Source organism: Lampris incognitus, chromosome 2 (assembly GCF_029633865.1).
Source record: "Lampris incognitus isolate fLamInc1 chromosome 2, fLamInc1.hap2, whole genome shotgun sequence".
In the NCBI taxonomy this organism is placed as follows: domain Eukaryota; kingdom Metazoa; phylum Chordata; class Actinopteri; order Lampriformes; family Lampridae; genus Lampris; species Lampris incognitus.
Window position 1 is genome coordinate 564,680 of NC_079212.1, and position 23,952 is coordinate 588,631.

General features: G+C 43.0%; 1 protein-coding gene across 1 annotated transcript in view; it reads right to left on the bottom strand.

The window, feature by feature from the left end:
- Positions 1-20,597, bottom strand: part of LOC130107604 (tyrosine-protein phosphatase non-receptor type 7-like) — a 38,630-nt gene extending 18,033 nt beyond the window's left edge. The window contains exons 1-4 of the mRNA XM_056274284.1: positions 20,354-20,597; positions 19,923-20,103; positions 12,101-12,185; positions 11,837-11,916 (exon numbers count right to left, since the gene is read on the bottom strand). Coding sequence (XP_056130259.1) covers positions 11,837-11,916; positions 12,101-12,185; positions 19,923-20,103; positions 20,354-20,448 — 441 coding nt within the window. The 5' untranslated portion in view covers positions 20,449-20,597. The remainder of the gene's footprint in view (positions 1-11,836; positions 11,917-12,100; positions 12,186-19,922; positions 20,104-20,353) is intronic.
- Between the last annotated feature and the right edge of the window lie 3,355 nt (positions 20,598-23,952).

Consider the following 23,952-nt stretch of genomic DNA (forward strand, 5'->3'; position numbering starts at 1 on the left):
TCCATGTAGTATTTGAATAAACAACTAGTTCTTCATTACCAGTATGGTATTGTTTAAATTGTACAGCTTTTAGCATCTTTGTTGAGGAATTCCAACAATTCTGGACCTGAATGTGTAATCATGTTAAATGTACACTGAGTAACTTTTTATAGCCCTTCAAACATCAAACACACTTTTTTTCTTTTACATCTTTAAGTATATTTTCGCTCCCACAGTTCTTGATACAAAGGAATATCCGTTTGTAAGAGCTAAATTAGTTTTAGATACACTTTAAAGCTATAAAATGTTTGTTTAAGTTTGTATTGTTTGTAAACATTACAGAAAATCAGGCTTGTATTTTGAGTTATGGTGAAATAATAACAATTAAAAGAGCATATTTTCCATCTAGATGTCCTACTCTTCAAGAAAATAGAACCATTTAACCAAAATCAATACTCAAAAAAGTTACTAAGTGTACTTTTTAATACCTCAAACAATTAATTGTAATCATCTCTCTCTCTCTCCTTATGTCTAGTCAAGCCATGTTGTTGAATTAGCAGTAGAGGAGAGAGACAGGGAGCAACAGGCTGTAGACTACTTTGCCCGTCCTGAGCCTGCTATGATGCAGGCGTTTTTAAATCATCACCCCAAACAAGATGTTAAGAACCCTGTGGTGAAGAAGGTGTTTACCAATAGAGATGGCACAAGCAGGAAGTGGCTGACGTATTGTAATGAACGTCACGTTTTGTTTTGTATGTCTGGCCTTCAGCAAGGCAACTGACTCCAGCATTTTTGTGACTGGAATGTCAGACTGGAGACATGTGCACCAGAGAATGGAACAGCATGAAAAAAGCATGGCACACAGAAATTGTGCCGAAGCTTATTTTTTAAACTGCTCAAAAGCTGACATCAACAACCTGCTGGGGGGCAGACAGCTAACAGCGCACAGAGATCAGGTCAAGAAGAGGCGTCAGGTTTTGGAACCGGTAGTGGAGGTCGTAAAAGTTATAGAGAAGAGGGGCCTAAGCTACAGACAGGAGGAAAACGAGGCTGCGTATAACCTGGATGACGATTGCATCGACCATGGAATTTTTTTGGAGCTGATCATGTTATTGGGAAAACATGGTGTGTGCTTGAAAGAGCATCTCAGTAATGTGATTGAGAAGAGCAAAAAATTGCATGAGTCAACAGGATCAAGAGGCAGAGGTTCCCTCATCACTCTACTGTCTGAAACGACTGTCAACTCTGTGATCGATACAATCCAGAACTTAATTCAGAAACACATCTCCACTGAAATCCAGAAAGCTGGAATGTTTTCTGTCCAGCTGAATACTACGCAGGACATAACCGCGCAAGACCAATGCTCAGTCGTTTTGAGGTATGTGACTGACATTGTCAATGAGAGGCTTGTTGTGGTGGTCTGGTGCAGTGCATCCACTGGACAGTCCTTTGTTCAGTTGCTAACAGGGGTCCTTGACCATTTGAAACGGGACACAAGCCTGTGCATTGGGGCTTCAAACATGCAGGGGCAGTACAGCAGTACAAAGGCTTCTCTGCACTGCTGGCATCGCAGTCCCCCAACCATGTACATGTATGGTGCTATGCACATGTCCTCAATTTGGTGCTGTCTGATACCACTCAAATAGTGACAGAGTGGATCACTGTTTGAACTCCTCAGTGACACTTCAATTGGAGAGACACGTTGGTGGGCCAAGCACAATGCCCTGAAGAAAATATTTGGATCATTTGGACAGCCTCAAGATGGTCTGTATATTGATGTGCTGCCCACACTCACAGCCATACAGGAACAGAAGACAGTGAAAGGAAATGTGCACACCAAGGCCAGAGGATACAAAGAGGGCCTACTCAAGTATGAGACCATACTGACAGCACAGTTAATCCTCAGCATATCTGAGCATACATCTCCACTGTCAAAATACCTGCAGACAGGAGGGATGAACATCCTCTCCGCCCATAGGATGGTCATGTCAACAGAAGATGCCCTTAAATGGATGGCGAGAGATTTCCAGGCTGTCAAGGATGCTGCTGATGACTTTGTTAATGGGCAAATGAAAAAATCAAGGAGCAGGATGAGGAGACAGACATGGAAGTAGAGGCTGCACTACCACAGAAAAGATTAAAGAAGAAAGCCATGCCGGGAGAGATGGCTCAGGGTGAGACCTTGGTTGATGCAGAGAGAGCCTATGAGGTAAAGGTCCATAATCAAATTCTTGACACAGCTATTGAGGTCATCCATTGGTGTGGAGTTCACCAGCAACATTTTGACTTAGTGAGTATACAATCCATGCAACTCTGTCTCTCCTCCCCCTTCTCTCTTTCCCTCTCTCTTCCCCTTGTCTTTCCCTCTCCTCCCCTTCTCTCTCTTTCCCTCTCTTTTCCCCTTCTCTGTCTCTCTTCCCCCTTCTCTGTCTCTCTCTCTGTCTCTGTCTCTCTCTCTCTCTCTCTCTCTCTCTCTCTCTCTCTCTCTCTCTCTCTCGGGATGCCATTGCTGTTGAGGGTGTTCAGAGGGCCATGCAGCCTTTTCCACTAAGTAAGTATATAATAAATGCAACTATCTTTCTACATTATTCTAGATTAAAGATGCCGGTACTGTGATAATTTAATTCAATGAATTATCATTCTCACCCTTCTCTCTCTGTCTCCCCCTCTTGCTCTTTTAAAGGTTGCCTTGTTTGAGGAGGAGATCTTTGCTGTCCATTGGTGTGGAGTTCACAGGAAATATTTTGACTTACTTGTATACTTTATACATACTTGTATACTTCAATTTTATTAAATAATTTGAAATGATACTTTAATTTCTAGCAGAGCTTTTTCTTTGACAATTACTTGTACTTCTAATTGAGTATGGCGATTGTCTACTCCACAGCCACCTCTGATCACCAGGGAGTCAGTCAAGAGCGAGTGATTACTCTGGTCCACCTGCACTGGTACACTTGTCCACGGCACTTACTACTCAGCTTTGTAGTGGTTTGTGGGAATAGTACAGCAGGTATGCATATTTAAGGGGACTGCAAGGATGGTGTACTGGTGCATGGTGTCCGACCGATTGTGGTGGGCCGGTCTGGGCCAAAAATACCAGGGCCTATTTTTTAGTCCCAGTCCAGCTCTGGTGACCACCTACCATAACACGTGCTCACATTCAGTGCCAACCTACCATGACACATGCGCTTCTGTTTGTCTACTAAGATTTGTACAATTGCTATATTTCAAATAAAAGAACTTGTGAGACCATTGCCATATTTGATGAGTGGGCTTTGGTCTGCGCTATGTTGGTTTGGCAAGCTAGCTTTCGGTCTTCTGTTTCATGGCAGTGAAGAGCAGGTTATGATCTGGCCATGGCCCTGCAGTCTATCTCACCAGAACTTTCTCTTCTACACTCAGAAATACATTTAATCTCTCATGTCATTCAGAAGGTGGTCTGTTTGCATTGGAGGGGGTAGGGTAAAGGGCAGTGGGATATTGGAGATACTGGGCATACTGGGGCAAATCCTGGCTGCCGTATCGGTAGGTCAGTGGACTGTCAAAAAATCCCCAGGCCCTGCTTTCCTGTCATTCGGGCTGCGCATGAGAGCGTGCTGCATGCATGTTCCGGGACTGGGCTCACTGGCCAATCATAACCAAGTTAGTTAACGCACGTTAACGTTCTAGACCAAAAGTAGCACGTAGCACTGGGATGGCCAAAGAAATCCATGGACAGGAGAATGTCAAAAAGTAAGGGGGGGTGGGGCTGAAAAAAATTAGAGAAATAAAAGGAAGCAGACATTAGAGACACGTTTCCAAAAGTAAACAAGCATGAAACCGTCCAAACCCACAGCGCACCTGTGCTGCGCGTGAAGGTGGAGCAAGGCAGTGTTCAATGAGAAAGGTGGGGGGAAAGCAAGTGTGTGTGTGTGTGTGTGTGTGTGTGTGTGTGTGTGTGTATATATATATATATATATATATACACTACCGTTCAAAAGTTTGGGATCACCCAAACAATTTCGTGTTTTCCATGAAAAGTCACACTTATTCACCACCATATGTTGTGAAATTAATAGAAAATAGAGTCAAGACATTGACAAGGTTAGAAATAATCATTTGTATTTGAAATAAGATTTTTTTTACATCAAACTTTGCTTTCGTCAAAGAATCCTCCATTTGCAGCAATTACAGCATTGCAGACCTTTGGCATTCTAGCTGTTAATTTGTTGAGGTAATCTGGAGAAATTGCACCCCACGCTTCCAGAAGCAGCTCCCACAAGTTGGATTGGTTGGATGGGCACTTCTTTGAGCAGATTGAGTTTCTGGAGCATCACATTTGTGGGGTCAATTAAACGCTCAAAATGGCCAGAAAAAGAGAACTTTCATCTGAAACTCGACAGTCTATTCTTGTTCTTAGAAATGAAGGCTATTCCATGCGAGAAATTGCTAAGAAATTGAAGATTTCCTACACCGGTGTGTACTACTCCCTTCAGAGGACAGCACAAACAGGCTCTAACAGGTACTATTTAATGAAGATGCCAGTTGGGGACCTGTGAGGCGTCTGTTTCTCAAACTAGAGACTCTAATGTACTTATCTTCTTGCTCAGTTGTGCAACGCGGCCTCCCACTTCTTTTTCTACTCTGGTTAGAGCCTGTTTGTGCTGTCCTCTGAAGGGAGTAGTACACACCGGTGTAGGAAATCTTCAATTTCTTAGCAATTTCTCGCATGGAATAGCCTTCATTTCTAAGAACAAGAATAGACTGTCGAGTTTCAGATGAAAGTTCTCTTTTTCTGGCCATTTTGAGCGTTTAATTGACCCTACAAATGTGATGCTCCAGAAACTCAATCTGCTCAAAGAAGTGCCCATCCAACCAATCAAACTTGTGGGAGCTGCTTCTGGAAGCGTGGGGTGCAATTTCTCCAGATTACCTCAACAAATTAACAGCTAGAATGCCAAAGGTCTGCAATGCTGTAATTGCTGCAAATGGAGGATTCTTTGACGAAAGCAAAGTTTGATGTAAAAAAAATCTTATTTCAAATACAAATCATTATTTCTAACCTTGTCAATGTCTTGACTCTATTTTCTATTCATTTCACAACATATGGTGGTGAATAAGTGTGACTTTTCATGGAAAACACAAAATTGTTTGGGTGATCCCAAACTTTTGAACGGTAGTGTATATATATATACAGTGGGGAAAATAATTATTTGACCCCTTGCTGATTTTGTAGGTTTGCCCACTTACAAAGAATGGAACAGTCTAATTTTAATCATATATACATTTTAACAGTGAGAGACGGAATCCCAAAGAAAATTCCAGAAAATCACATCATATGAATTTATAAAAATTAATAACCACCTGATTTAGAAAAATAAGTATTTGATCCCCTACCAAACAGCAAGTATTCTGGCTCCCAGAAAAACCAGTTAGTTTTTCTTTAAGATACACCCCCAATCCCAACTAATTACCCACATAAAATACACCTGCATTACCTCGTTACCTGTACAAAAGATACCTGTCCACACCCAATCAATCAGATTTCAACATCTCCATCATGGGCAAGACCAAAGAGCTGTCTAAGGACACCAGGGACAAGATTGTAGACCTGCACAAGGCTGGGATGGGCTACAAGAGAATTGGAAAGCATCTTTGAGAGAAAGTAACAACTGTCGGTGCAGTTATCAGGAAATGGAAGGAACACCACACCACCGCCAACCTCCCTCGGTCTGGGGCTCCACGCAAGATCTCGCCTCGTGGGGTGTCTCTGATCATGCGAACGGTGAGGAATCATCCCAGAACCACAAGGGGGGAAACTGGTTAATGACCTGAAGGCATCTGGGACCACAGTTACAAAGCAAACGGTTAGTAACACACTACGCCGTCATGGATTAAAATCCTGCAGTGCACGCAAGGTCCCACTGCTCAAGAAGGCACATGTACAGGCCCGTCTGCAGTTCGCCAATGAACACCTGGACGACTCAGAAGAGGCCTGGAAGAAGGTGATGTGGTCGGATGAGACCAAAATAGAACTTTTCGGGCTCAACTCAACTCGCCGTGTTTGGAGGGTGAAGAACACGGAGTACAACCCAAAGAACACCATCCCCACCGTCAAGCATGGGGGTGGCAACATCATTCTTTGGGGGTGCTTTTGAGCCAAGGGGACAGGACAACTCCATCGCATTGAGGGGAGGATGGACGGGGCCATGTACCGTGGAATTCTGGACCAACACCTCCTTCCCTCAGTGAGAGCGCTGAAGATGGGTCGTGGATGGGTGTTCCAACACGACAACGACCCAAAGCACACCGCCAAAGCAACCAAAGAGTGGCTGAAGAAGAAGCACATCAAGGTTCTGGAATGGCCTAGCCAGTCGCCAGACCTGAATCCAATCGAAAATCTTTGGAGGGAGCTTAAAATTCGGGTTGCCAGGCGACAGTCTCGAAACCTAAACGATTTGGAGGCTGTCTGCAGGGAGGAGTGGGCCAACATCCCTGCCAAAATGTGCACAAACCTTGTCAGAAACTATAAAAACCGTTTGACATCTGTGCTGGCCAATAATGGCTTTTCTACTAAATATTAACATAATGTTTGTCCAGGGGTTCAAATATTTATTTTGGACCAAAAATATGCAAATAAATTCATAAAATTCATACAACGTCTTATTCCACTTTTTTTGGTCATATTCTGTCTCTCACTGTTAAAATGAACCTACGCTTAAAATTATAGACTGTTGCACTCTTTGTAAGTGGGCAAACTTACAAAATCAGCAAGGGGTCAAATAATTATTTTCCCCACTGTATATATATATATATATATATATATACTAATATATATATATTTAAAGATAGATGTAGGAAAAAAACTTTAATTCATAGCAGTACAAGCAGGTCTCGAATTGAGGGGGGGCTGGACCTCCCATAACAAACAAGGGACCTCCCATAAGAAAGGAAAAATTAAGCTTGGGGGGGGGATCCCCCATAGTATTTTGGTTGTAATAAGAATAAATTATCAATTATTTTGGGGCATATTGCAGCGGTTCTTATTTGGCATGTAGCAGTAAATCTGCGAACCATGTGTTGCGGATCTCGAATGAAGACCAGAGACCAGTGTAGCGAAACCCAAAGGCAGACGGACACAGAGAACAGAGAAGCCCGAAGGCAATTTTAATGCAGGAAAACAAAAATAAACAAACTACCACAAAATAATAACAGGGGAGTCTCAGGTGTGGGTGTTGTGACGATGTGCGTGCGCCTGGCTATCAAAGTCAAAATCCGTAGAGCGAGGGGTTGTCCGAGAAAGTCCGAGTCCGAGATCCAGGAAGTGAAGTCCGAAGGCAGGGGTCTAGGGAGAGAGACGCGGAGGGAGATCTCTGGAGAGGTCCGGGGGAAACGTGATGGTCGCTGGGGACGAGGAGCGAGGGGAGCCGCGGAAGTCGCGGAGGGAGGGTCTTGAGGGGAACAAAACAGGAACACAGGAGTGCTAACCCAAACAGCAGCGTGGGAAGAGGCACGAGAGGAGGGGAAGCAGGGAAATCACCGGAACAGGCTTGTCAGAGCTTCACCGCAGCAGGGTTCAGTGCGTCGGAGCCCAGAGACGCGGTCTGGGAGGCTTCTGGTAGAGGGCTGCCTGGTTGCTGCAGGTGCGCCTGATGGACGATGGCAAGCACCTGGTGCAGCGCAGCGCTCGTCTCCTCAGAGCGCGAGCCGAGCGCTCGGATGTTTCCGGCACGTGCGAGCTGGGGCCGTGGCTTGAACGTGCCGGGGAGGCAGCTGGGGGCGGTGAAACCGCAACACCATGCCTGTCTTTATGTTGCACCGGTACCTCTGTTCTGCCTGCGTGGCCACAGTCAGATAAGGCTCTCTGGACCGCAAATACTGACCAGGCAGCACAGTCACGCCACGAGCGGGTAGATACAGCCCTCTGCTCTGTCTCCCGCTCCACAATTACAGGTAACGACTAAAGTTAGCTAACAAAACATGAATTGTGAAAGAAGCTCCGGTAAATAGTCTAAGTAAGTACTGAAGTTCGGCAAAATATATGAAGTTATTGTTCTTTATAGAGTTTCTCTTGTACTCCCCATATTCAAACCTGGCATCTTTCACTTAGCACCTCCTAGTGGTGACGGCTGTGGTCGAGTGCATTACGGAACCTCTATGTCCCTTCGTCACACGGCGGCGACAGAGTTGGTATGTTGTCATAAAGAGCTCACGTACACATGGCTAAAAATAGTTATAAAATTGATAAAAGTGCATTCCAGTTACGGCAATCGTTGTATAAATGTATGCGCAATATTTTTCCATGCTATTGTAACCCTTCTTTAATAAGGATAGAATTTTACCTCAAGGTCAGGTATAGTATGAGTTGACTGTGTGTGAATAATCTGGACGAGGCACCAGGTAAGCAGAGTTGCATGGAAATATACTTTAGATAGATGTAGGTAGGGAATAACAGTATGTACCAATATTCATATGATGGCTCGCAAATACAAAAAAAAAAAATATATATATATGCAAAATACAAATATGAATTATACAGTGATAAGCTGCAGCGCTGCAATACCCCTGTTGTGCACAACACCCAAATAAAGAAAACAATAAACAAAAGGAGATATCGCGCTGGGGCCCTTAACTGGAAGTTCTACTTGAATAAATCCAGCAAGTGAACGGCTACTGGAACAGTCTTACTTGAATAAATCCGTGGTGTTTCCTGGCTCACAGTTCATCGAGTTCGCCAACAGGAGGCGCTACGCAGTCAATGAATGATGGACGATTTAGGACGGATGAATCTGCCGACTACATCCGGTCCCAAAGTGGACTAGCGGGAAGACGCAACCTTAATGGCTAGGTTGTGGGCCGTGTCCAAACACCAGTTCGCTAATATAAGAAATACCAATGTTCCGGCTTGTAACCATGGTAACGACTGGTGACCTGCCAGCTGCTAGAACGCAATGCAGAAGAGTACCGGTTTAACTGCGACTGCAAAATACACACTACGACTGAAATTAACATTAAGAAAATTACCACCTACGATACTTTCTACGCACAGAACAAAACAAAACAAACCTAATGTGAACATTTGTAAACATTACCGAAATGCATCAGCCTCTAAAAGACATTAAACCCACAGTATAGCAAAGACTTACATTCCCATGTTGCGGCTAACGCTAGCTAGCTACACATAGTGTGGTGAAGGCTAGCAACCGTAGGCTAGTCACACCAACGTTGCAAATATACTTATGGACCACGACATTTACACTTTTACTATTCAGGGTACTTAAGATATTCAACACAAAATATGTTACACATGGTACTGATAGGTTTACGCATGCTTACCTAATATAAGAAATAAAAATGTTCAGGCTTGCGATCACGGTAACACTGGTGACCTGCCAGCTCGCATAGAATGTAGCGCAGAAGAGTACCGCCCACAAGCCTGACGTAGTCACGGTCTCTTAAAGTGACAGTACCGAATTAGGCAGAAGTACCCATACATGTAAATGAACTATGTTAATATGATAGGTGGTTACACTATATATATGTGTGTGTACATAGTAGCGAATTAGGGGGGCAGCCCAGGAACCGTCGCCACAGCTGGGACGTGAACCCGTATCTCTCACTCCGCAAGCGACAACGTTAACCAGCCGACTGAAGGGTCCGACCCGTTAGTCAAGGACCAACGTGTCTACTTATACATGCACGTTACACACTCTATATGTGTGTGTGTGTGTGTGTGTGTGTGTGTGTGTGTGTGTGTGTGTGTGTGTGTGTGTGTGTATATATATATATATATACGTGTGTGTGTTTCTTTTGTTAAACTTCATGAAACGTTCACTCAAGCTAATGAAGCGTGTAATGGCCACCATTGTTCTCCGCTAGCTAGCATTTAACATTAGCATTTGCTAGCTAACGTTTAACATCAGCTAGCTAAAGTTTAACATTAACGTTTGCTAGCTAACGTTTAACATCAGCTAGCTAAAGTTTAACATTAACGTTTGGTAGCTAATGTTTAACATTAACGTTTACCAGCTAACCTTTAACATTAAGGTTTGCTAGCTAACATTTAACGTTAGCATTTGCTAGCTAACGTTTAACGTTAGCATTTGCTAGCTAACATTTGGTTCCATTTCTTTATGAACATGGCTGCAGTTGAGCTGACAATATGAGCACAACATCTATATGTTCATTTTGATTTTACTAGGTATGTTGTTTTGCTGAATATACATTTTCTGCGATGTACCACACCCTGTCATATGCTTTCTCTAACTCCACAAAGACACGATGTAACTCCTTCTGGCCTTCTCTATACTTCCCCATCAACATTCTCAAGGCAAACATCACATCTGTGGTGCTCTTTCGTGGCATGAAACCATACTGCTGCTGCTGATCACCACCTCTCCTCTTAACCTAGCTTCTATTACTCTTTCTGTCCTCTTAACCTAGCTTCTGTTACTCTTTCCCTCCTCTTAACCTAGCTTCTATTACTCTTTCCCATATCTTCATGCTGTGGCTGATCAACTTTATACCTCTGTAGTTGCTGCAGATTATAGGCTAGGCTACATGGTCAGTTAAAGCTGCTGTAACTTGTGGTTACTAAACGACCCCACTGATAGGCTAGTTGTTCCTATTGCAGCCATGCTGATGGCGTGTCACAATAAGTCTGTGCCTACTGAAATACGTCCTGGAATTTAGACGTATGGTACTTTCCATTGCAAAAGCCTCTGAATACGTTCAGAATCACCTGTCCACAATAAAATACTGTCATTACCATTGTAGCGAATTCGAGGGGGCCACGCAACCACAGAAACTGCCGCGACCGGGAAGCGTACCCGTATCGGCCGCGCCGCAGGAGACTTCGCTAACCGCTCGACTAAAGGGTCAGATCCGCCGGCCAGCGGCCAGCGTGTCTACTTATGTATGCACGTTACACCACCAAGGACTAGGGCGCTCCATCTGGTAAAACTTTAGACTGAATACCACAGGATTACTATAAGTAATAATATAACTCTATAAACATAATGTAACCGGTTACTTTCTTGCCCAGTGCGGGATTCGATACGAGGTGTACTGCACCACAAGGCCACATCACTAACTGCTCGGCTGAAGGGTCAGACCCGTTAGCTAGGGACTAACGTGTCTTATTAGTAGTTTACAATAATAATAATAATATCTCTATAGTATTACTTAAATGTATAAAGATCTACTATAGAGCATTGTACTTTTCTTATAGTTAACTCTAACTCTACAATGGCGTATTTTCATTGGGGTTATCTCTTCCGTGAACAAAGCTCTTCTTCCTATGTGAAAGCCGTTTGAACAACAGCTTGTAAATAAATGTACGTATCTTGTCGCTACACTAGGAAGAAAAAAGGAAAAAAGCTTCTCGGTTGTCTTTGCAGCAGTTGACATCCATCCATCCATCCATCCATCAATCCATCCATTATCTTAACCGCTTATCCTGCTCTCAGGGTCGCGGGAATACTGGAGCCTATTCCAGCAGTCATTGGGCAGCAGCAGGTGGGGAAGCACCCTGGACAGGCTGCCACGCCATCACAGGACAGCTGACATAAAGGATAAAATCCAAAAGGTGACCTGGTGCTGCTTTAAGTGACATTTACATCGTTCTAGTTTCCTCCTATTGTGACCAATGAGGTTCCTTGGTGGAAACCTGTATAGAATAAATCTGTTCCCCTTTCATACCAAAGCTGAGTGATGTCAGACCTAGGCCGTGTCCAGGTCAGCTGACCCACGTTGACCTATTCACACTTTCAATAGGTTTTTACCAGCCCTTTCTTCTGTGTGAAAGACGAATAAAACTGTGTCTCTATGTGTACAGGGACTGACAGAGTTGATAGCAGGAAGAAATTTGAGCTCTGACCCGGATGTAGTTGGCGTTGATGTAGCGGTCTGGCCCCTCCTCATCCTCCGGGTTCTCCAGGACGACACGGCTCTCAGGGTCTAAAACAAAAAAAAACCCTGCCATTAACTGCCATTCATATTAGACAGCTATATTCTCATATGACATTTCAGAGAGGATATTTAACTGAGGAAAGAGAAAGAGACGTAGACACAGACAGACAAATAGAGGAGTGGGGAGGGAGAAAGACAAACCGAGAGACAGACAGGTTTAAAATGTACTAACTTGGTAGGATAGTTTTGTATCTGTCTTTGACTGCATGTCCTGGTACATCCAGCTCAACAGCACTCACAAAATTAGGAGGAATCTTCTGCGGAAGACACAAAAGAAAAAACTGGCCATTAACAGACACATTCCATCTAACACAGAGTTGTCAATCAACTGATCAAATAAACACTGTCTGCAGGATACATCAATATAAAACGTGCAGGCATGCATCTACTCTGTGTGTGTGTGTGTGTGTGTGTGTGTGTGTGTGTGTGTGTGTGTGTGTGTGTGTGTGTGTGTGTGTGTGTTTTCTCTGGAGGGCTGCCACCTTGTCGTGAGGAGAAGCTTATGTGTACCAAAGATCCCAAGAATAATACCGTCTGAAGTTTTGCCCATGGCATGGTCACTCTCTTGCGATAAGGTTGAGGGGGGTACCAAGCAAAGCATGACTCAAGAAAGACTTCAACAGTGGAGCAGGTGGAGGATGGTGTCCAGCAAATAGGCAGCTCACTACGATGGCTGTGAAGGTGGAGGAAGGCTGCCGCAGGAGGGGACCTCCAACTGTTATGGAGTCCACACCATTTAGTTGCAGGTCTGTCTCTGTGAAGAACTGTGTGGTGACTGTCCATGCACTAGTCTCCCCATGTTAAAAGAAGTCATACACAGGCGTCCACCAGTAGGAGATAACCCACACTGCACAACCCAATCTCAAGCCCTGTGGTGACCAGCAAGTGGAGATGGGACCAGGACTGCAAAGTCTGGAAGCTCCTTGTCACATACTGGCACACAGGCGGTGGGTGCTGCAAAAGCAACGTATCTCTCTCGCTTAATCTACTACTACTTTCGGCTGCTCCCGTTAGGGGGCGCCACAGCGGATCATCTGTTTCCATCTCTTCCTGTCCTCTGCATCGTCCTCTGTCTCACCAGCCACCTGCATGTCTTCCCTCACCACCTCCATAAACCTCCTCTTTGGCCTTCCTCTTCTCCTCTTCCCTGGCAGCTCCATATTCAGCATCCTTCTCCCAGTATACCCAGCATCTCTCCTCCACACATGTCCAAGCCATCTCAGTCTTGCCTCTCTTGCTTTGTCTCCAAACTGTCCAACCTGAGCTGTCCCTCTAATATAATCGTTCCTAATCCTGTCCTTCTTCATCACTCCCAATGAAAATCTTAGCATCTTCAACTCTGCCACCTCCAGCTCCGCCTCCTGTCTTTTCGTCAGTGCCACTGTCTCCAAACCATATAACGTACAGTGGCTTGCAAAAGTATTCATACCCCTTGAACTTTTCCGCATTTTGTCATGTTACGAGCACAAACATAAATATATTTTATTGGAATTTTATGTGAAAGACCAACACAAAGTGGCACACAATTGTGAAGTACAAAGAAAATTATACACGATTTAAAAGTTTTTTTACAAATAAAAAACTGAAAAGTGCAGTGTGCAAAAGTATTCAGCCCCCTTTTCTCTGAGTGCAACCAATTGCCTTCAGAAGTTGCCTGATGATTGCTGAATGATCGAATGTTGACCTAATGACTAAATAGAGTCAACCTGTGTGTAATCTAATCTCAGTACAAATACAGCTGTTCTGTGACGGCCTCAGAGGTTTGTTAAGAGAATATTGGGGAGCAAACAGCATCATGAAGTCCAAGGAACACACCAGACAGGTCAGGGATAAAGTTGTGGAGAAGTTTAAAGCAGGGTTAGGCTATAAAAAGATTTCCCAAGCTTTGAACATCTCACGGAGCACTGTTCAATCCATCATCCGGAAATGGAAAGAGTATGGCACAACTGCAAACCTACCAAGACACGGCCGTCCACCTAAACTTACAGGCCGAACAAGGAGAGCACTGATCAGAGATGCAGCCAAGAGGCCCATGGTGACTCTGGACGAACTGCAGAGATCCACAGCTCAGGCGGGGGAATCTGTCCACAGGACAACTATTGGTCGTGCACTGCACAAATCTGGCCTTTATGGAAGAGTGGCAAGAAGAAAGCCATTGTTAAAAGAAAACCATAAGAAGACCCGTTTGCAGTTTGCCAGAAGCCATGTGGGGAACACAGCAAACATGTGGAAGAAGGTGCTCTGGTCAGATGAGACCAAAATTGAACTTTTTGGCCTAAATGCAAAACGCTATGTGTAGCAGAAAACTAACACTGCACATCACTCTGAACATACCATCATCCCCACTGTCAAACATGGTGGTGGCAGCATCATGCTCTGGGGGTGCTTCTCTTCAGCAGGGACAGGGAAGCTGGTCAGAGTTGATGGGAAGATTGATGGAGCCAAATACAGGGCAATCTTGGAAGAAAACCTGTTGGAGTCTGCAAAAGACTTGAGACTGGGGCGGAGGTTCACCTTCCAGCAGGACAACGACCCTAAACATAAAGCCAGGGCTACAATGGAATGGTTTAAAACAAAACATATTCATGTGTTAGAATGGCCCAGTCAAAGTCCAGACCTAAATCCAATTGAGAATCTGTGGCAAGATCTGAAAACGGCCGTTCACAAACGCTCTCCATCTAATCTGACTGAGCTTGAGCTGTTTTGCAAAGAAGAATGGGCAAAACTCTCTAGATGTGCAAAGCTGGTAGAGACATATCCCAAAAGACTTGCAGCTGTAATTGCGGCAAAAGGCCATTCCACAAAGTATTGACTCAGGGGGCTGAATACTTTTGCACACCGCACTTTTCAGTTTTTTATTTGTAAAAAAAATTTACAATCATGTATAATTTTCTTTGTACTTCACAATTGTGTGCCACTTTGTGTTGGTCTTTCACATAAAATTCCAATAAAATATATTTATGTTTGTGGTCGAAACGTGACAAAATGTGGAAAAGTTCAAGGGGTATGAACACTTTTGCAAGCCACTGTAGCTGGTCTCACAACCATCTTGTAAACTTTCCCTTTAATTCTTGCTGGTACCATTCTGTCGCAAATCACTCCTGACACACTTCTCCACCCACTCCAACCTGCCTGCACTCTCTTTTTCACCTCTCTACTGCACTCCCCATTACTTTGGACAGTTGACCCCAAGTATTTAAACTCAAATGCCTTTGTCACCTCCACTCCTTGCATCCTGACCATTCCACTGTCCTCTCTCTCATTCACGCATAGGTATTCCGTCTTGCTCCTACTGACTTTCATTCCTCTTCTCTCCAGAGCATACCTCATCTCTCTCGCTTAATCAATATTGATAAACATAACTCCAGATTTCTCTTTGACACTGTATCTAAACTTACTAAAAAGCAGCCATACAATAGCTGCTCACCATTCATGGCCCATGAGTTTCTAGAGTTTTTCTGCAATAAGGTTGATGAGATCATAAATAAAATTAGTTCTTCAACTCCATCTACTCCTGCAGATCCTGTCTTACCAAATTCATATCTATACAATGAGTCACTGATAGTCCCTGTTATTACAGCTTTTGAGACGATCTCTCTTGATACTAGGACTAAGCTCACGTCAGCTTCTAAACCAACTACTTGCCTACTTGACCTTTACCAGCAAAACATTTTAAAGACCTCTAGTCTTTACAGGGACCTACAATGCTAGACATTGTTAATTTATCACTTACTACTGGCATTGTTGCCAGCAGTTTTAAGACAGCTGTGTTTAAACCTCTACTTAAAAAAACGCCCCTCGATCCAGGGTCTCTTCATAACTATCAACCAGTCTCTAAATTTCCATTCTTTTCTAAAGTACTACAGAGAGTTGTGTATCAGCAACTTTCGACACATATAGAAAAAAAAACTATCTATAAGAACGTTTTCAATCGGCTTTCACGGCCTGTCACTCCACTGAAACCGCAATCTCCCACTAGCTATGGACTCTGATTCCACTTCTGTGTTTCTACTACCGGACTTCAGTGCAGCCTTTGACACCAATTATCACTATATACTATTAGACAGATAAAATTGTAATTTTGGTGTCCCTGGCTTAGCTCTGTCTTACCTTAAGTTCTTCTTATTTGGAAGAACACGTTGTGTCTGCTATAGTAATATTACATCAAAATTCTCTGATGTTAAATATGGTGTACCTCAGGGCTCAGTTCTTGGCCCTCTACATTTCTCTCTTTCATCTCTTGGCCATGCTATATGCAGTCATAGAATAAATGTCCATTGCTATGCTGATGATACTCAGCTGTATGTGCCTTTATGGGCTGATGATCATACTCAAATTACTAACTTAGAGGCCTGCTTGGCTGCTGTGAAAAACTGGATGTCACTAAACCTTCTGCTTTTAAATTCAGATGAAACCGAGCTGCTGGTCATTGGCCCTGCTAGACACAGACAACAATTTGAGCAAGTAACCATAGCAATCGACAACTCTGTGTTTTCACAAAGTGTGGCAGCCAAAAATTTTGTTGTTATGTTTGATCTCAGCCCTTCCTTTGATAAGCACATTAAAGAAATCACCAACACTGCCTTTTTTCACTTATGTAGCATAGCTAAAATTCGGTCTTTCCTGTCCATGGCTGATGCAGAGACTCTAATACATGCATTTGTTTCATCCAGACTTGATTACTGTAATGTTCTGTTCTCAGGTCTGCCACATGCTAGTACTAAAAGTCTTCAGATGGTTCAGAATGCTGCTGCTAGAATCCTAACTAAAACTAGGAAATTTAACCATATTACACCAATTCTTGCCTCCCTTCATTGGCTTCCTATCCATGTTAGATCAGAATACAAGGTGCTTCTGCTGACTTATAAAATCCTAAATGGGCTTGCCCCATCTTACCTGTTTGATCTACTTAAACAGTACATTCCGTCTCGAGCTCTTCGCTCTCAAAACACAGGGCTCCTGTGTGCATCAAAGTTAAAAAGAAGTCAGCTGGTGGCAGGGCCTTTTCCTATCGGGCCCCGTTCTTGTGGAATAACCTGCCTACTGCCATCAGACAATCAGAGTCTTAAATCCAAACTTAAAACTAATATTTTCGCCTTAGTTTACAATTAGTGGCATTTAAGTTGAATGCTTGACAACCTGTACTGGATGGTGGGTCAGTTTCTGTCTCAATGAATTTACCAACCACTCTTCTGCCGACGAGATTATAGCGTATAGATTGACTATTAGAAACTGTTCTCTTCTCTCAGGTCTTTTCTCTCTCTCTGAATGATGTCTGTTCCTTTCTCTTCTTCTGTGTGTGTTAATGGTGTGATGTCCTCCTCCCAGGTCTCCGTGGTGATGGTGGTCACCACCTGGACACTGCTTGGCATCCTCCTCATCACATTTTCTTTTTATATATTGTATAAATCCATATAAATTTGTTATCCTGTTTCCATGTTATATCCTTCTCTCACTCAGATGTGTGAGTAATGTGTTGTTTTGTTTTTTTGCATGGTGATGCTGGTTGCATGGCTCGGGTCCTGGGCTGTTCCAGTGGCATCTGGACACTGCTTGGCATCCTCTTCATCATATTCTTCATATATTTTATGATTCCATTATAATTCTGTTATCCTCTTTGAATGCTGTATTCTGTAAATTTCTGTGAATTGTGTAAACACAACATCCATTGCACGTTGTCCATCTTGGGAGAGAGAGCCCTCCTCTGTTGCTCTCCATGAGGTTTCTTCCTATTTCTCACTGTTAAAAGCTGTTTTCTTTTTTTTAGGGAGTTGTTCCTTATCCGATGCGAGGGTCTAAGGACAGGATGTTGTATTGGTGGAAAGCCCATCCATCCATTTTCTGAATTGCTTATCCTGCTCTCAGGGTCACTGGAGCCTATCCCAGCAGTCATTGGGCGGCAGACAGGGAGACACACTGGACAGGCCACCAGACTGTCACACAGTGCCAACATATATATACACACACACACACACACACACACACACACACACACACACACACACACACACACACACACACACACACACACACACACACACACGGACAATTTAGTGTGGCCAATTCACCTGACCTGCATGTCTTCAGACTGTGGGAGGAAACCGGAGCCCCTGGAGGAAACCCACGCAGACATGAGGAGAACATGCAAACGCCACACAGGACGACCCGGGACGGCCCCAAAGGTTGGACTACCCCGGGGCTCGAACTCTGGACCTTCTTACTGTGAGGCGACTGCGCTAACCACTGCGCCACTATGCCGCCTGCTGGAAAGCCCACTGAGGCAAATTTGTAATTTGTGATAATGGGCTATACAAATAAAATTGACTTGACTTGACTCTCGGATTGAAGTTGAAGAATCCTTCAGCACCTTCACTCATGACTGAGCAGCCCTTTTCAAGGTCCACACTGCTCACCCCATTAGGGAAGGGGGCTAGAAAAGGTGCCCTAAAATTGTCTGCCTCACCAACTTCCTGGCTGATGAATACACAAAAGTTGGTCTAATTGTACTGTATGTGTACTATGTGTATGTGGAGCTGGGCACTGTATGTTTTTCTTTTTTGTACTTGTGTCCTTTATGTTTGCACTGTTGTTGTATGTGATATATTGTTAAAACCATTCTATCTGTACTGACACTAACTTCACCAACCTAGCTGTGTGGTAACAAAAGAAACTTGAACTTGAAAACTTGAAACGCTAACATCTGATTGATTATGTCATTTTCCGAGCCAGAGACAGGCATAGTGTACATCTAACGAGGGCAATGACCAGTACAGATGGATGCTGGACAGATCATCATGTCATCTGCACAACTCAGGCTATCAGATTAATGCCCAAAGGAAGAGGGAAGAAAAAGCAATGCTGCCCCAGCCTAAACATCAAGAACCTGGAAATGTCTGAGACAAAGCAGCTCCTCCAAGCTACGGTATGTGGCAGCCTGCCACCAGAGTACCCTGATGACGTCCAGGCACACTAGAGTTCACTGAAGACCACCATCCTGAACACTGGCCGAGACGTCCTTGGTTTAAACACAAAGAGAAACCAGCACTTTGAACATCTTATTTTCAAAAACGGCAGGCCGTTTGTGTCTGGCAGAAGGACATCACTTGCCAAGCCAAGAGGGAAGCTCACTCGGGAGCCAAGGCCTTTGCCCGATGCTGGGTAAGGGAACTTAAAACACATGGGGGACAGAGAAAGCCTATGAAATTCAAACTCTTGCGGAAGCATTTGACACAAGGGGTTTCTTCAATGCTACTAAAGCTGCATAGAGACCAAGCTACCGCGGATCCCACTCCCTCTGATCTATGGACAGACAAAAGCTCTTAAAATGGATGATGAGATCAAGGCCCGCTTAAAAGGACATTTTGGGGAACTGTTAAACCAGAGAATAAAAGTTCATGAGAAAGTAATTGACGGATTTCCACAGTGTCTCATGTAGAAAGGCATGGATAACCCCCTTAGCCTGTTGGAGGTTGATGATGCCATCTCACCATTGCAGGACAACAAAGCTGCCAGCCCTGATTGGATTTCAGCTGGAATCCTGAAGACCAGAGTGGCTACCCTCCTACATACACATATCCTCATCATGAAGCTGTGGGATTGAAACAGAACAGCTCGGACAAACTGTTTCCATGAAGGAGCCACATTCCACAGAGGCAATCTCCGACAGGCTGCCAGAGTCAAGCAGCAGCGAGACAGGAGAGAGTCCCCATCCCACCAAAAAGGCTTCCCCAAATTTGACTTCCAGCACCTCACATCAATGCCTCCACTGCAAGAAAGTTTGTGTTACAGAATTGGTCTCTTCAGCCACCTGAAAACCCACTATAAGGACCCCCCCCCCCCCAGGAGGACCATCGTACTCGACCTCGAGTGACCGCCGATGATAATGCTGTGTGTGTGTGTGTGTGCGTTGGTGTGCGTTGGTGTGTGTGTGTGTGTGTGTGTGTGTGTGTGTGTGTGTGTGTGTGTGTGTGTGTGTGTGTGTGTGTGTGTACTACCTGGTACTCTACATTCAGTGCGTGTGTGTCCATTGCAGCCTGCTGTAGCTGTGTGTGTGTGAGTGGTCGGGAGGAGGCGTGCAACAGCTGAAGCCACACCTCTTTGGGGGTGGAGACAGAACACACAGGCTCCACCCCCAAGCTGCTCACATCCAGCAGCAGTGATAAGCTGGAGCCCCGCCTACAGGAACACAGAGAGGGCACAAGATTATTTCCTGAAGGTGTTGGTTTGTTGTGAGTGTCATTGTTCTGTTGTTGTTTTGTTGGTGTGCGATGTGAAATGTTGAACACACTTCAGTGCCAGAATAGAGCAGAGTTTGTGCATGCCATTATTGTGTGTCCTCGTATATATGTTGCGTGTCTGTGTGTGTGTGTGTGTGTGTGTGTGTGTGTGTGTGTGTGTGTGTGTGTGTGAGAGAGAGAGTTCTCACCTCTCCTGAAGTCTGCGTGGGGGAGTGTTGATGCGAGGGGGTGCAGATGGGTCGTCATCAGGTGGGGATGGGGAACGAACTGCACGGATACTCATAGTTGGTGTGTGTGTGTGTGTGTGTGTGTGTGTGTGTGTGTGTGTGTGTGTGTGTGTGTGTGTGTGTGTGTGTGTGTGTGAGTGTGTGTGTGTGAGTGTGGGTGTGTGTGTGTGTGTGTGTGTGTGTGTGTGTTTGTATGAAAGTGTCAGCTTACAGGATCATGGCTAAACCCTGTTGACGCAATAGATAGACAGACAGACAGACAGACAGACAGACAGACAGACAGATAGACAGATAGATGGATATTAATTATCATCCGTCATGTTATGCACCCACCCTGACCTCTGACCCCCCAACCCCAAGTCTGAAAGACTCCTCTGATCAGAATACAGATTAATGAACAGTGAAGACTTTAAGTTAGCAAGAGCTTCACAACAGCAGGAAGTTAACATCACACCCAGAGTGACTCAACATGGCTCTGCTTCCCCTCAACACACACACACACACACACACACACACACACACACACACACACACACTCAGTATCCTCACACATGAACTGTATTCAACACCGCACACGTCTCCATGAGGAAGTGAACTGAGTTGACGTGTCTTCATTAGACAGCCCCTCGTCGTTTTTACTCTTTCCACTCTTTTCACTCCTTTCACTATTTTTACTCTTTTCACTCTTTTCACTCTTTTTACTCTTTTCACTCTTTTCACTCTTTTCACTATTTTTACCCTTTTCACCCTTTTCACTCTTTTTTTACTCTTTTCACTCTTTTCACTATTTTTACTCTTTTCACTATTTTTACCCTTTTCACCCTTTCACTCTTTTTTACTCTTTTCACTCTTTTCACTATTTTCACTCCTTTCACTATTTTTACTCTTTTCACTCATTTCACTCTTTTCACTCTTTTCACCCTTTTCACTATTTTTACTCTTTTCACTATTTTTACCCTTTTCACCCTTTTCACTCTTTTCACTATTTTTACTCTTTTCACTCTTTTCACTCTTTTCACTCTTCACCATTTTCACTATTTTTACTCTTTTCACTATTTTTACTCTTTTCACCCTTTTCACTCTTTTCACTCTTTTTTACTCTTTTTTTTTACTCTTTTCACTCTTTTCACTATTTTTACTCTTTTCACTCTTTTCACCCTTCTCACTATTTTTACTCTTTTCACTATTTTTACTCTTTTCACTCTTTTTACTATTTTCACTCTTTTCACCCTTTTCACTCTTTCACTCTTTTCACCCTTTTTACTCTTTTCACTCTTTTCACTCTTTCCACTCTTTTCACTCTTTTTACTCTTTTCACCCTTTTCACTCTTTTTACTCTTTTCACTCTTTTCACTCTTTTCACTTTTTTCACTTTTTTCACTCTTTTTACTCTTTTTTTACTCTTTTCACTCTTTTCACTATGTCCCGCATTTTCACTATTTCCAGTATTTTCAATATTTCCAGTATGTTCAGTATTTCCTGTATTTTCAGTATTTTCGGTATTTCCTGTATTTTCACTCTTTTCACTCTTTTCACTATTTCCTGTATTTCCTCGCTTTTCACTATTTCCACTATGTCCCGCATTTTCAGTATTATCAGTTTTTCAGTGTTTTCAGTAGTTTTGTGGCAGGAATGAGGAAAAACACAGGAGACCAAGGCGAGTTTGATGTTTATTCCTCAACTCCAAAACCCAACTGCAGCAGGAACAACCCTGCACCGGCGAGCCCGGGAACGTAAACCACGCCCCCAGCTCGCAGCCCTGCTGGGTGAGAGGCATAGCCCCTAGTGGCCGCCACAGTTTCAGTATTTCCAGTATGCTCAGTATGTGTTCAGTATTTGCAGTATTTTCAGTCTTTTCGGTATTTCCAGTACTTTCAGTATGTTCAATATCTCCAGTATGTTCAGTATTCTCAGTATTTCCTGTATTTTCAGTATTTTCGGTATTTCCTGTATTTTCAGTACTTCCACTATGTTCATTAAGTATTTCCAGTATTTTTAGTATTTTCAGTTTTCCAGTATTTCCAGTATTTTCAGTATGTCCAGTAGTTTCAGTGTGCTCAGTATTTTCAGTGTGCCCAGTATGTTCAGTATTTTCAGTATGTTCAGTATTTTATGTTCAGTATTTTCAGTATATTAAGTATTTTCGGCATTTCCAGTATGTTCAATATTTACTGTATTTTCAGTATGTTCAGTATTTTATGTTAAGTATTATCAGTATATCCAGTATTTCCAGTGTTTTTATTATTTTCAGTATGTTCGGTATTTTCGGTATTTCCAGTATGTTCAGTATTCCCGGTATGTTCAGTATTTCCAGTATTTTCAGTATTTTTAGTATGTCCAATATTTTCAGTACGTTCAGTATTTTCAGTGTTTCGAATATTTTCAGTATGTTCAGTAGTTTCAGTATCTCCGGTATGTTCAGTATGTTCAGTATGTTCATTTTTCTCATTATTTTCAGTATGCTCGGTATTTTCAGTATGTTCAGTAGGTTCAGTAGTATCAGTATTTCCAGTATGTGCAGTATGTTCAGTAGTTTCAGTATTTCCAGTATGTTCAGTACTTCCAGTATTTTCAGTAGGTTCAGTATTTCCAGTATGTTCAGTAGGTTCAGTAGTATCAGTATTTTCAGTATGTCCAGTATGTTCAGTAGTTTCTGTATTTCCAGTATGTTCAGTATTTTCAGTATCTTTATTTTCTCAGTATTTTCAATATGTTCAATATTTTCGGTATGTTCGGTATTTTCAGTATTTTCAGCATGTTAAGTATTTCCAGTATTTTCAGTAGGTTCAGTATTTTCGGTATGTCCAGTATGTTCAGTATGTTCATTTTTCTGTCAGTATTTTCATTTTGTCAGTATGTTGGGTATTTTCAGTATGTTTAGTATTTTCAGTATGTTCAGTATGTTCAGTATTTCCAGTATTTTCCGTATGTTCAGTATGTTCAGTATTTTCAGTATTTACAGTATTTTCAGTATGTTCAGTATTTTCAGTATTTACAGTATTTTCAGCATGTTCAGTATGTTCAATATTTTCCGTATGTTCAGTATTTCCAGTATTTTCCGTATGCTCAGTATTTTCTGTATGTTCAGTATTTCCCGTATGTTCAGTATTTTCGGTATTTCCAGTATTTTCAGTATTTTCAGTATGTTCAGTATTTTCCGTATTTCTAGTATTTTCAGTATTTTCCGTATGTTCAGTATTTTCAGTATGTTCAGTACTTTCAGTATGTTCAGTATTTTCAGCGTGTTCAGTATTTTCTATATGTTCAGTATTTTCAGTATGTTCAGCGTGTTCGGTATTTTCAGCATGTTCAGCATGTTCAGTATTTCCAGTATGTTCAGTATTTTCAGTATTTTCAGCGTGTTCAGTATTTTCAGCATGTTCAGCGTGTTCAGTATTTCCAGTATTTCCTGTATGTTCAGTATTTTCAGCGTGTTCGGTATTTTCAGTATGTTCAGTATTTCCAGTATGACAGTTCAGAAGTTAAATCAGATCAGTTAAACGGACTGATGTCACCACCGTCCATAAAGTTCCAGGAAGTACAGTGTAATTATCATCCTA